This window comes from Natrix helvetica (genome assembly GCF_964273705.1).
Source record: "Natrix helvetica genome assembly, chromosome: Z".
NCBI classification, from domain to species: domain Eukaryota; kingdom Metazoa; phylum Chordata; class Lepidosauria; order Squamata; family Natricidae; genus Natrix; species Natrix helvetica.
The window spans coordinates 4,274,960-4,288,611 of NC_138554.1; the positions used below are offsets into that span (position 1 = coordinate 4,274,960).

General features: G+C 50.2%; 1 protein-coding gene across 5 annotated transcripts in view; it reads left to right on the forward strand.

Moving 5' to 3' along the window:
* LOC309381617 (Y+L amino acid transporter 2-like) overlaps window positions 1-13,652 on the forward strand; it is a 45,188-nt gene that overhangs the window by 11,278 nt on the left and 20,258 nt on the right. For all 5 annotated transcript variants that reach the window (XM_081932808.1, XM_081932805.1, XM_081932807.1 and 2 more), the window contains one exon: window positions 20-538. In XM_081932808.1, coding sequence (XP_081788934.1) covers window positions 22-538 — 517 coding nt within the window. In that variant the 5' untranslated portion in view covers window positions 20-21. The remainder of the gene's footprint in view (window positions 1-19; window positions 539-13,652) is intronic.

Below are 13,652 nucleotides of genomic sequence, written 5' to 3' on the forward strand. Positions count from 1 at the left end.
TCTTCTCTCCTTTGACCAGCCATGACCAGGTCCGGCCAGTATGTGGTGGCGGGCACGCAAGAGGACCCCCCCGCCAAGACAGCGTCTGATGAGAAGTTGCCGTCTTCCGGATCGTCCTCCGAGGAGGCTATGCAGTTGAAGAAGGAGATCTCGCTACTCAACGGCGTCTGTCTGATCGTGGGCAACATGATTGGCTCGGGCATCTTCGTCTCACCCAAGGGGGTCTTATCCTACAGCGCCTCTTACGGACTCTCCCTCGTCATCTGGGCCGTGGGGGGTCTCTTCTCTGTCTTCGGGGCCCTCTGTTACGCCGAGCTGGGCACCACCATCAAAAAGTCGGGGGCCAGCTACGCCTACATTTTGGAGGCCTTCGGCCAGCTGCCGGCCTTCATCCGCCTGTGGACCTCCCTGCTCATCATCGAGCCCACCAGCCAAGCGGTCATCGCCATCACTTTCGCCAACTACTTGATACAACCGTTTTTCCCATCCTGCGAGGCGCCGTACCTGGCCGGACGTCTCCTGGCTGCTGTCTGCATCTGTGAGTGTCTCATCGCGGGGTGGGTTGTGGTGGGCGGGTGAGTTGAGGTTACGGGGAGGAGGATGACCTCCTGCTCACCTCTAATCATGGTTCAGATTTCTGGAGCCCTGGAGGGACCTTCTTGAGAAGGTCTCTGAGCTTCCCAAGTGTTGTGGCCTGCCAGCAGCCGGCGGAGCTGGCAGCAGATTTGGACAGTGAGGAGGTTGGGGTGGAGCATGGGCCAGTCCCAGAGTCTTGGGAAGGCTCAGATGAGTGCTAGGTAACATTATCAGTGCTCCTGACGACATTACTTAGTTTGTTCCCTAGCATTGATGAGGTTACATAGTGGGGTCATGAAATGTCTGTGATAAAACCACCAAGCTCAGAGGACACCCAAGGATGCATCAGTCCTTCTCCTCCTCTTCCACTTCGCAAACCCCGCTCTCTTCTAGCACTGATACTATTCCCCAGTTGGCGCATGAGACATCTGTGTCGCAGCCTGCCAGCAGCCAGCTGAGAAGCAGATTCAGACAGTGAGGAGGTTGGGGAGGAACATGGGCCAGTCCTGGAGTCTGGGGAAGGCTCTGATGAGGGCTCTGTGTCGGAGGCAGAGAGGGGGCCAGGGCCGTTTGCCAGTTATCAGCTGCCTTCAGAGTCAGACATCAGTGAGGCAGAAGAACAGCTGGAGCCTGTTCCCAGGGTGCGCATGCGCAGAGTGGCCAGACGAAGGGAACAGCTAAAGAACAGGGGTCGACTTGGGAGTAAGGCCACAGGTGGACGATGAATGTCCCCTCCCAGAGGAAATAAAAGAGGGAGCGCCAGGGGAGTGGAGTTTGCAGGAGACAATCAATTCCCTTCATTGGTTCGTGACTCTCCGAGACTCCTTGCCAAGGTTTTGCAGATCTTGGCCTGGCAGCTTTCCAAGCCAGATAAGGTCTGTGACTGTAAATCCTCCCTCGAAAGACTTTGCTGGGTGTGAATGAGCAGAATTCGCAGCCAATGAATAAAAGGGGGTTTTGTCGGGACCAGGAGTTTGCTTCCTGCTCTCGGGAAGCCTCGGTCCGAATACAAGGATCCATCAGTCCTCCTCCTCTTCCACTCCCCAAACTCCACTCTCTTCTAACCCTGATGCTCTTCCCTAGTTGGGTCATGAGACATCTGCAAGAAAACACCCAAGCTCACAGAGAGCACCAAGGGCTCCTCAAGCGTGAGTTAAGACAGGGAACCTCTTGTAAAAGCTAGGATGCTGGTTTGGAACGAAGCGTGAATCGGAACGCAAGCTTATCCATCGTGGCTTCGATCCAAAGGTGTGTTGGGACCAGTTCAGCCGAACCGGTCATGGTTTGACGGCCCAGGTCACTGGAATCGGCGGCGATCCAGGCCTGCCACGGCACTGAACTCAGTCAGAACACCAGGGAGGAATTCGGATAGATTCTTGGCTCTGCCACAGCTTGATTTCAAGCAGAGCGAAGGGCAGATCGCTGCTCTGGTATCTAATCTCTCTCTCTCTTTCTCTCTGCTCTTATCTTGCCCTGACCTTCCTTCTCTTTTCTCCTGCAACGCCTTTAGTTGAGGCATCGAATCCTGAAATGATTAAGATGCCAACTTTGTCCCAAAGACCCACAAGGGCTTTCTGTTTGAAACCGTGAGCCTCTCAGAGTTGCATCTTCAACCGTTTTTTTTCCCCGCTTGCATTTGGCGTGGCAGGGATAGAATGTAGTTACCTCGCCTCTTTATCATAGGACGTTTCCCCCCCCCCCCCCCCAGACAGGACCTGCTTATTTTCCCCCTTATCCTGATCCCATTCTCCTGGTGGGCCAATGAGTCAGGCATCTGTGATAAGGCTTTTTCCACACACCCCTCCCTCCTTTCTTTGATCGGTCCCGGATTTGGGGAGGGTTCAGTGCGAGACAAGTCCTCTTTTGAAAGTTCCAAGCTCCAGAGACGTGATTTCTGAATAACAAGACTTGGAAGGGACCTTGGAGGCCTTCTAGTCCAACCCCCTGCTCGGGCAGGAAACCTTACACCACTTCGGGCAAATGGTTATCCAACCTCTTCTTTCAAAAACTTACAGAGTTTTTCATTCTGGAGGCGAGTTGCTCCACTGATGAATTGTCCCAACTGTCAGGAAATGTCTCCTTAGTTCTAAGTTGCTTAGTTCTTAGTTCTAAGACTACAGGAACTATTTGCACACTTCAGGTGACCCCGAGGGCACAGATAAACTTCCAAGTGCTTTAACAACCCTCTAAAAGGCTGCAAATGACCAGCTTGTCTGCAAGGAATAGAAATCCTACCATTTTCCAATATCCTATCAGAGCTGAAGAAGCTTCTTGGATGAGAAGCAAAACATCTTCAAAAGAAAAAAAAAACAAGAAGACCAGTTGCCTTCTGAAAAGCACCTTTGGGACAACCGTGACCTGGATGACTGAGAATCCCTACCAATTTACAATACAATACATTAGCAGAGTCGGAAGGGACCTTAGAGGTCTTCTAGTCCAACCCCCTGCCTAGGCAGGAAACCCTATACCACTTCAGATAAATGGTTTATCCAACATCTTCTTAAAGACTTCCAGTGTTGGGGCATTCACAACTTCTGTAGGCAACTTCTGTTCCCCTGATGAATTGTTCTCACTGTCAGGAAGTTTCTCCTAAGTTGCTTCTCTCCTTGATTAGTTTCCACCCATTGCTTCTTGTTCTACCCTCAGGTGCCTTGGAGAATAATTTGACTCCCTCTTCTTTGTGGCGACCCCTGAGATATTGGAACAATGCTATCATGTCTCCCCTAGTCCTTCTTTCTCTTAAGCTAAACATACCCAGTTCCTGCAAACGTTCTTCCTATGTTTTAGTCTCCGGTCCCCTAATCCTCTTTGTTGCTCTTCTCTGCACTCTTTCTAGAGTCTCCACATCTTTTTTACAGTGTGGTGACCAAAACTGAATGCAGTATTCCAAGTGTGGCTTTACCAAGGCCTTATAAAGTAGTATTAACCCTTCACGTGACCTTGATTCAATCCCTCTGTTGATGCAGCCTAGAACTGTGTTGGCTTTTTTGGCAGCTGCTGCACACGGCTGGCTCCTATTTAAATGGTTGTCCACTAGGATTCCAAGATCCCTTTCACAGTTACTACTACTGAGCAAGGTGCCACCTATACTGTACCTGTGCATTCCATTTTGTTGCCTAAATGTAGAACCTTACTCTTTTCACCATTGAATTTCATTTTGTTAGATAGTGCCCAATGTTCAAGTTTGTCAAGATCCTTCTGTATCTTAAGCCTATCTTCTGGAGTGTTGGCTATTCCTGCCAGCTTGGTGTCATCTGCAAATTTGATGAGTTCCCCATTTATCCCCTCATCCAAATCATTGATGAAGATGTTGAAGAGTCCTGGGCCTAAAACAGAGCCTTGGGGTACTCCGCTGCATTTCAGCTATGCAATTTGGGGTGAACGCAGAATGAATTTCCAGAGGGAAAATTGCAGACTACCTGAATCAGGAGAGCTACTCTGGTGGCCCTGAGGACACAGATGTGCTTCAAAGACCCTCTAAAAAGGATGCAAAGGACCAGCTGCCTGCAAGGACGTCTGTTTCTCCCCACCCCTATCCAGTCAGAGCTTCTTGGATGAGAAGCGAAACGTCTTCAAAAAGAAAAAAAAACAAGAAAGCTCAGTTGCCTCCTGAAAAACTGTGACTTGCATGACTTGAGAATCTCTTCCCATCGTGACTCAAAGTCTGGTGACCTCCCAGGTCTTTTCTGCTGCTCGCGCTCCTCTTCCCTCTTTTATTTAGGGGGTTGTTTTCCGGAACCCGGCTTCTTCAGCCGAGGGCCAGGCAGAGCCTGCTGAATTGGCAAGCGCTGTCTGGAAGCAGACGGCGAGAAGTGCAGCATCAGGATCCTCACCGAAAGCCACGCGGTTGCAACACAGGAGTGGGACGGGCGGCGTGTGGGTTGAGGGCTTAGGCAGCAAAACATAGTTGCTCGGGTTGAGGGGAAGGGGAAGAGTGGATGCTGGGAGCTTGAACCCTTTTTTTCGTTGGCTTCATTGTCATTGCACCTTGTACAATGAAATTCAGTGCGATCTTCAGTATACAACGACAGTTCAGGGGAAAAAAAAATAGATGCAGGAAACCTCAGGCCTATCAGCCTGACCTCAATACCAGGAAACATTCTGGAAAAGATAATCAAGCAACAAATTAGCGAACACCTCGAAGTAAAAGCCAAAAGCCAACGTGGGTTTGTCCAAAACAGATCGTGCCAGACGAATCATGCCGGCTAGGGCTCACAATGAAGGAAGGCTTGCCACAAAAGTAAAAAAAATAACCAAATAAAAGCTCCTTCCAACATGTTAAAAACAAGAAAAAAGTTAAGGAAACAATTGGTCCATTGCTGGGAGAAAGTGGCAAGACGGTGACAAGCAACAGGGAGAAAGCAGAACTATTTAACTCATGTTTTGCATCTGCCTTTACACAAGGGGATAAAACAGTCCAACCGATCAAAAACAGCACCACAAAAATCAGATTAGGAACATAAGTTGAAATAGGGAAGAAAATGGTAAGTGAGCACCTGTCTACCCTAGATGAGTTCAAATCATCAGGACCGGATGGATTACACCCCAGGGTTCTGAAGGAACTAGCAGACGAGATCTCAGAACCACTGAACTAGATCTTTCAGAGATCCTGGAACACCGGGGAACTACCAGAGGACTGGAAAAGAGCTGATGTGGTTCCCATCTTCAAAAAAGGAAAAAAAAACAGATTCAGGAAACCACAGACCTATCAGCCTGACCTCAATTCCAGGAAACATTCTGGAAAAGATAATCAAGCAACAAATTAGCAAACACCTCGAAGTAAACAAAGTAATAGCCAAAAGCCAACATGGGTTTGTCAAAAACAGATCATGCCAGACTAATCCTATTGCATTCTTTGACAAAGGGACAAAATTAGTGGACCAGAGGAATGCCGTCGATATAGTTTACTTGGGCTTCAGTAAGGCTTTTGATAAGGTAGACCATAACCTACCACTAGATAAAGTAGAAGAATGTGGGTTGGACAGCATCACCACCAGATGGATTCGTAACTGGCTGACCAACCGCACTCAACGTGTAGTTCTCAATGGAACTGCATCTACATGGAGGGAGGTATGCAGTGGAGTACCCCAAGGCTCTGTTTTGGGCCCAGTGCACTTCAACATCTTCATCAATGATTTGGATGAGGGAACAAATGGGGAACTCATCAAATTTGCAGATGACACCAAGCTGGCAGGAATAGCCAACACTCCAGAAGACAGGCTAAAAATACAGAAGGATCTTGACAAACTTGAACATTGGGCACTATCTAATAAAATGAAATTCAGTGGTGAAAAGAATAAGGTTCTACATTTAGGCAGGAAAAACGAAATGCACAGGGACAGTATAGGTGGTACCTTGCTCAACAGTAGTAACTATGAGAGGGATCTTGGAGTCCTAGTGGACAACCATTTAAATAGGAGCCAGCCGTGTGCAGCAGCTGCCCAAAAAGCCAACACAGTTCTAGGTTGCATCAACAGAGAATCAAGATCACATGAAGTGTTAATACCATTTTATAATGCCTTGGTAAGGCCACACTTGGAATACTGCATTCAGTTCTGGTCGCCACGATGTAGAAAAGATGTGGAGACTCTAGAAAGAGTGCAGAGAAGAGCAACAAAGATGATTAGGGGACTGGAGGCTAAAGCATATGAAGAACGGTTGCAGGAACTGGGTATGTCTAGCTTAAGAGAAAGAAGGACTAGGGGAGACATGATAGCAGTGTTCCAATATCTCAGGGTTTGCCCCAAAGAAGAGGCAGTCGAGCTATTCTCCAAAGCTCCTGAAGGCAGGACAAGAAGCAATGGGTGGAAACTAATCAAGGAGAGAAGCAACTTAGAACTGAGGAGAAATTTCCTGACAGTTAGAACAATTAATCAGTGGAACTGAATTTGCCTCCGGAAGTTGTGAATGCCCCAACCCTGGAAGTCTTTAAGAAGATGTTGGATAGCCATTTGTCGGAAACGGTATAGGGTTTCCTGCCTAAGCAAGGGGGGGTTGGACTAGAAGACCTCCAAGGTCCCTTTCCAACTCTGCTATTGTATTCTATTATTGTATTAAGCACACCATCAGGTGGCGGCTGCTTTCCTCATTGACTTGGCTTTATTGGAAGCCGTCAGGGAAGATCAGAAGTGACGATGCTGTGACCGCAGCAAGCTGTGACCATTGTAACTGCACGCCGGTTTCTTCCAACAGCTTTGTAAACCCTTAGTAAGACCACACCTGGAGCCCTGCATCCAATTTTGGTCACCAACGTTACAAAAAAAAAAAAAAAAGATCTTGAGAGTTTAGAAAAAGTGCAGAGAAGAGCAACGAAGAGGATTAAAAGCCCAGAGACTAAACGCTATGCAAAGAACGGTTGGAGGAATTGGGCGTGGCTGGTCTAGAGAAAAGAAGGATTTGGGGTGGGGGTGGGGGGGTGTCATGATGGCAATATTCCAGTATTTGAGAGGCTGCCACAAAGAGGAGGGGTTCAATTTGTTTTCCAAAGCCCCCAAGGACAGGACAGAAAACAATGGATATGAAAACTCCTCAAGGAGAGAAGCAACCTGTAATTAAGGAGAAACTTCTTAACAGTGAGGGCAATTAACCAACGGAACAGCTTGCCACCAGAAATTGCGGGTGCTCCATCAATGGACGTTTTGAAGAGACTGGACAGCCGCTTGTCTGGAATGGGGTGTCAAACTCAAGGTCCGGGGGCCCGGGTTTCGGCCCACAGGGTTTTTAGATCTGGCCTGCCACCCTGGAAACGGCAAAACGGTCCTCCTGAGCTCCACTTTCACTGGCAGAGGGCTGCAGGAGGCCATCACAGCTGAAAACGGAGCTCGGGACTCTGTTTTTGCTGGCAGAGTGCTCGGGCCACTAGCGCCTCCCCCATAAGTGACCTCAAGCTGGCCGCGCCCACCTGAGGTCAAACACACAACCCTGATGCGACCCTCAACGAAATGGGAGTTTGACACCCCTGTGGTCGAGAGTCTCCTGCTTGAGCAGGGGGTTGTGGTAGAACAGTGGTTACCAACTGGTGGTCCGTGGACCACCGGTGGTCGGCAAGAAAATTTTGCTGGTCCGCAGAAAAATCATGTGCATTTTTTTTATATTGCACTAAATCAGGGGTCCTCAAAGCGACGGCCCCTGGGCTGGATATGTGCAATGAACGCTTGTGTTGCTGCAGAGAGTCTTCCTCTTCAGGGTCTTTATCCGCGGGTCGGACTGGGGGGGGCAGAAATTCCGACTTGGGGTCTGCTTCGGGCTCTTGGTGAGGGGCTTTGGGCGAAGGCTGGAGAGAAACATCGCTGGTGGCGAAGAGCCGGAGGGCCTCGTTCCAGTGGGATAGCATCATGGCCTGGAACTGGCCGACCATCTCAGCCCGCTGAGCCTCCAGGCCTTGCACTCCCGCAGGTCTTCCCTCTGCTTGCCTTGCACTCCCGCAGGTCTTCCCTCTGCTTGGAAATCCTATGCTCCTAGTCCTCAGTGGGGTGCTTCTGCTGAGCTTCCTTCTCGGTCAGATCCAATTTGAACCGAGCTGTTTTGCCAACTCTTTCTCGTGGGGGCTGCTTAGCTCCAACAACTCCTTCTTGTTGGGGCCCTAAGGAGCCCCGGCGGGCAGGCGAGGAGTGGCTGGGAGGTACCCCTCGCCATGAGTGACAGCAAGTTGGCCACGCCCACCCAGTCGCATGCCCACCTAGCCGGTCATTAGGCAGATCATATTAGCGGCCCGCGGGATTTAAAATTATGAATTTTAAGTGGTCCCTGAGGTCCGTAAGCTTGGTGAGGCCTGGATTAGAAGACCTCCAAGGGTCCCTTCTAGCTCTATTCGGATTGATCGATCGAAAAGGACGGATGCTCGGAGCCGGGGCTGGGGGGACGGCCGCCGAGTTTGCGCGGGGTAAAGACCAGAGCGAAGGCCAAACACAGCCGAAACCTCTCTCTCTCTCTGCCTCTTCCGGAGCCGCCCACGTCCCTGACTTTAGCTCCCCAAATCCAACCGAAAGCCGAAGCTGGAGGCTGAGCTGAGGCGAGCCGCAAAAGATGGAACGAAAGGTCCTTTTCTCGTCACCCGAGACAACCCCGGGCTGATGTTTTGAATGCCGTCCTCCATCCTGACCTCTGGAGCTGTGGTCACTTGATAAAGCTCGTCTAGGAATTCACCGCAGAGCTAACCTCTCGACTCGAGGCTGTTCCACCACCACCACCCGCTGCTCTCCCCCCCCCTTAGGTCTCCGGCCCAAGTTGGAGATGGAAGCTGGCGTTCTTGGGAGCAGGAGGCCCCCTGTTGGCGGTCAGAGAGATCTGTTGGATCTGAGCCACTGCCCGCACCAGACGCGATGGAGGGTTGAGCTTGCGGCTGGGGGGGTGAGACCCTGGTTGCTCTCTGAGCTGGGTTGATTTCCTTGCAGATGTTGCGTGACCCAACTAGGAATGTCAGCAGTTGCTAGCAGGGAGCGGGGGTTTTCTCTCCGTTTATAGACACAGGGCTTGTCTTGTCAGTCTTGTGGGGTGTTTCTTGATGGTCCCTTGACGTGAAACCTTGATATACCTATTATATCAACAGGGAGCAAACCCCACTCCCTCCTAGCGTTGATGATGTTATCTAGTTGGGTCATGAAATGTTTGCAAGAAAACATCAAGCTTAGAGAGCACTAAGGACTCCACAGTTCTTCTCTTCCTCCTCCTCCTCCTCCTCCTCCCCCTCCTCCCCCTCCCCCCCCCTCCTCCTCCTCCTCCTCCTCCTCCTCCTCCTCCTCTTGTTCTGATGATGTTACTTAATTGGGTCATGAAATGTCTGCAAGAAAACATCAAGCTCAGAGAGCACTAAGGACTCTACAGTTGTCATCGTCGTCCTCCTCCTCCTCCTCCTCCTCCTCCTCCTCCTCCTCTTGTTCTGATGATGTTACCTAATTGGGTCATGAAATGTCTGCAAGAAAACATCAAGCTCAGAGAGCACTAAGGACTCTACAGTCCTCCTCCTCCTCCTCCTCCTCCTCCTCCTCCTCCTCCTCCTCCTCCTCCTCCTCCTCCTCCTCCTCCTCTGATGTTACCTAGTTGGATCATGAAAGAAAAGGACTCCATAGTTGTCGTCTATGCAGGACTCCATAGTTGTCGTTGTCCTCTTCCTCCTCTCCATAAACCCCATTCACGTCTAGCACGGATGATGTTACCTAGTTGGATCATAAAACGTCTGCAAGGAAACCACCAAGCTCAGAGAGCACCAAGGAAAGTCCTCCTCCTCCTCTCCACAAACCCCATTCACATCTGATGACGTTACCTAGTTGGATCATGAAACGCCGCAAGGAAACCATCAAAGTTCAGAGAGCACCAAGGACCCCACAGTCCTTCTCCTCCTCCCTGTTCTGTCCTCTCCACAGACCCCACCCACTTCTACTATAGCACTGATGATGTTACCTAGTTTGGTCGTGAAACGTCTGCAAGGAGTTAGAAAGGGGTGTCTTGAAATTAAAAGAATGAATGGAATTAAAAGAAAGAGACGAATCGGATTTCTATCAAATATGGGACTAGAATTTATAAGCGGCTAGAAAACAGAAGTCTTTGTTTGTGTTTTTTCTAAACAAGTAGTGAATGAAATTTAACCAAAGTGACTAATTACTATCAAATTTAAAGTATGGACCCCAATGTAAATATAATGGTGATATGAACAATTAATATTATTACGATACAACTGTTATTACACTATTACAGAGGTTAAAACCGATAGGACGGCAATGGAGAATGGAGAACTACAAAGGCTAAACATGTATGCCGATACAGAACTTTTTTTATACTGTTATATTTGTCTTGTTTTTTTTTCTTTTTTTGTTGCATTTCCCCCCGTTTTTAAAGGTAAACGCGTTTAATTAATTTAAAAAAGAAAGCAAAAAAGAAAGTGGTGTCTTGAACTTGGAATTTATAGCTTGGAGGCTGGTCCTTGGCTCAACGCACTCTCTTCTCGTCCTGGGGAGTGGATGGGAATAGGTGGGGTTTGGCCATCTGGCTCCGAGCCAAATCTTCCAGAATCTCCCAAGACACAACAACTCGTTCTTGGGCTAAAGATCAAGGTTAGAAGAGAAGAACATTTAAAAAGAAAAAAAAAGCAATAAGATCTGGATAAACAAGTTAATTTCTGTTCTGCATCTTTGAACTTGTGATAACCAGGAAGCTTATGGCGTCTCCCGCCTGGATTTAACTTCGCGGCGCTCGCTGGCAATGATTGTCTGGTAGCTGGCATATTGGATTGGAGGTCCGCACACCAAAATAGCTGAATGTTCGGGTTCTAGTGTGCAGGCCTGCCTGCCGATCAGCTGGCATGTGCAGGGCGGGGTTCAGCACTGCCATGTGCGCAAAGGGATTGCGCTACAGAAAAGCCAAGTTTCTGGGTTCTAGCGTCCATGTGCGCCCGACAATCAACTAGCTGGCGCGCTTGGGCACACTGGTTTTTGGCACCGTCGTGTGCACGAAGGTCAATTGATCGTCGTGCATGGTGTGTGTGTGCATGCACGCCAGAAACCCAGAAGGCAAACGGGCAAGCCTGCGCGTGCCGGGTGACATGGCTTCGCGTGCCACTTTGGGCTTTTTGGCTCTAGATCCATGAGGGATCTAGACATCTATGGCAACCTCTCTGCGGACACGTGAGCCATTGCCCCAGTTTAGCTCCACCGCGTATGCGGGTTCACCTCCCGCCGAACATCTGATTTTTGGGTCTCTGCCGGTAGGCTGGGGGTCAAGAGGGTCACACACACATGCATGGGGAGAGCACAGCACCCCTGCCCTGTTTTTGGTCCCTGGAGGCTGCAGGAAGGCCTACTCGGCCCAAAACGGGGCGCGAGGAGTTGCAGCGCCCCGCACGGCCTGTTTTTGGTCCCAGGAGGCTGCAGGAAGGCCTACTCGGCCCAAAGCAGGGTGCAAGGAGTTGCAGCGCCCCACACGGCCTGTTTTTGCTCCCAGGAGGCTGCAGGGAGGCCTACTCGACCCAAAACGGGGTGTGAGGAGTTGCAGCGTCCCCCCCTCCCCACGGCCTGTTTTTACTCCCAGGAGGCTGCAGGAAGGCCTACTAGGCCCAAAACAGGGCTTGAGGAGTTGCAGCGTCCCCCCCTCCCCACGGCCTGTTTTTGCTCCCAGGAGGCTGCAGGGAGGCCTACTCGGCCCAAAGCAGGGTGCGAGGAGTTGCAGCGCCCCCCCACGGCCTGTTTTTGCTCCCAGGAGGCTGCAGGGAGGCCTACTAGGCCCAAAACGGAGCGTGAGGACTTGCAGCGCCCCCTCTTCCCCACGGCCTGTTTTTGCTCCCAGGAGGCTGCAGGGAGGCCTACTAGGCCCAAAACGGAGCGTGAGGACTTGCAGCGCCCCCTCTTTCCCACGGCCTGTTTTTGCTCCCAGGAGGCTGCAGGAAGGCCTACTAGGCCCAAAACAGGGCGTGAGGAGTTGCAGCGCCTCCCCCTCTCCACAACCTGTTTTTGCTCCCAGGTGGCTGCAGGAAGGCCTACTAGGCCCAAAACAGGCCGTGAGGAGTTGCAGCGCCTCCCCCCCCCCCCTGGCCTGCTTTTAGTCCCAGGAGGCTGCAGGAAGGCCTACTCGGCCCAAAACAGGTTGTGAGGAGCTGCAACGCCTCCCCCCACCCCCCATGGCCTGCTTTTAGTCCCAGGAGGCTGCAGGAAGGCCTACTCGGCCCAAAACAGGGCGTGAGGAGTTGCAGCATCCCCCCCTCCCATGGACTGCTTTTAGTCCCAGGAGGCTGCAGGAAGGCCTACTCGGCCCAAAACAGGTTGTGAGGAGCTGCAACGCCTCCCCCCACCCCCCATGGCCTGCTTTTAGTCCCAGGAGGCTGCAGGAAGGCCTACTCGGCCCAAAACAGGGCGTGAGGAGTTGCAGCATCCCCCCCTCCCATGGACTGCTTTTAGTCCCAGGAGGCTGCAGGAAGGCCTACTAGGCCCAAAATAGGGTGTGAGGAGTTGCAGCGCTTCCCCCTCCCCACAACCTGTTTTTGCTCCCAGGAGGCTGCAGGGAGGCCTACTAGGCCCAAAACAGGGTGTGAGGAGTTCCAGCATCCCCCCCTCCCCACAGCCTGTTTTGCTCCCAGGAGGCTGCAGGGAGGCCTACTAGGCCCAAAACGGGGCGTGAGGAGTTGCAGCGTTCCCCCCCCCTCCCCATGGCCTGTTTTTGCTCCCAGGAGGCTGCAGGGAGGCTTACTAGGCCCAAAATGGGTCGTGGGGGAGGGGGTGTCACGCACCCTAGATGATAGGTCCAGATCCAGATGGATCTCGACAGATTCGAACCCTGGGCCCTCTCTAAGAAAATGAAATTGAAGGTAGAGAAAAGTCGAGTCTACATTTAAGCAAGAAAAATCACATATGGACTGGGTGAAAACAGACTTCTGAGCAGTCACTGTAAGAAGGATTGTAGTGGACAACCGGCTGAACGATGGGACTTGTAGTCCACGCCATCGAGAAAGCCCCAAGGCTGGATAAGTAACTGCTGTGCTTCAGGAAAAAAAAACCTCTTATCTGGGACTTTGGGTCTTATCGACCGGACCGAGCAGTTATCGCTCCCAGTCCAACCCACTCCTTCCCCCAGCAGGCCAATTAACTGATTCAGCTCCCTGTCTTTGCTGAGGGATTGCTTCATAATTCAGAATGAGTCAGAAAGAGGAAGAAATGCAAGATCAAAAAAGCCCAGGGCGCTGCGGGGCAGGAGTTGAAATCCACCGTAGCCTCCGTCAAGCTTCAAGGGGACCCAAGCAAAGACATCGCGGGCTCTGATTCAAGAGCTGCTTTGGGAGGAAAAGACTTCATAAAATAAAATAAATAACATTATAAAACCATATAACATAGCACATAGCATAGCATGACAAATATTCAATAATAAATACAATACAATACAATACAATAAATTTTAATATAACATAATAAAATAAATAATAATATAATATAATAATCATAACAACGTAACATAACATAGCATAAATAATAACAGAAAGTAAATAAAATACAATGCAATAAAATAAAACAAATTTTAATATAATATAATAAAATAAAATAAATATAATATAATAAAATAAACAAATATAATATAATATAATATAATAATAATAT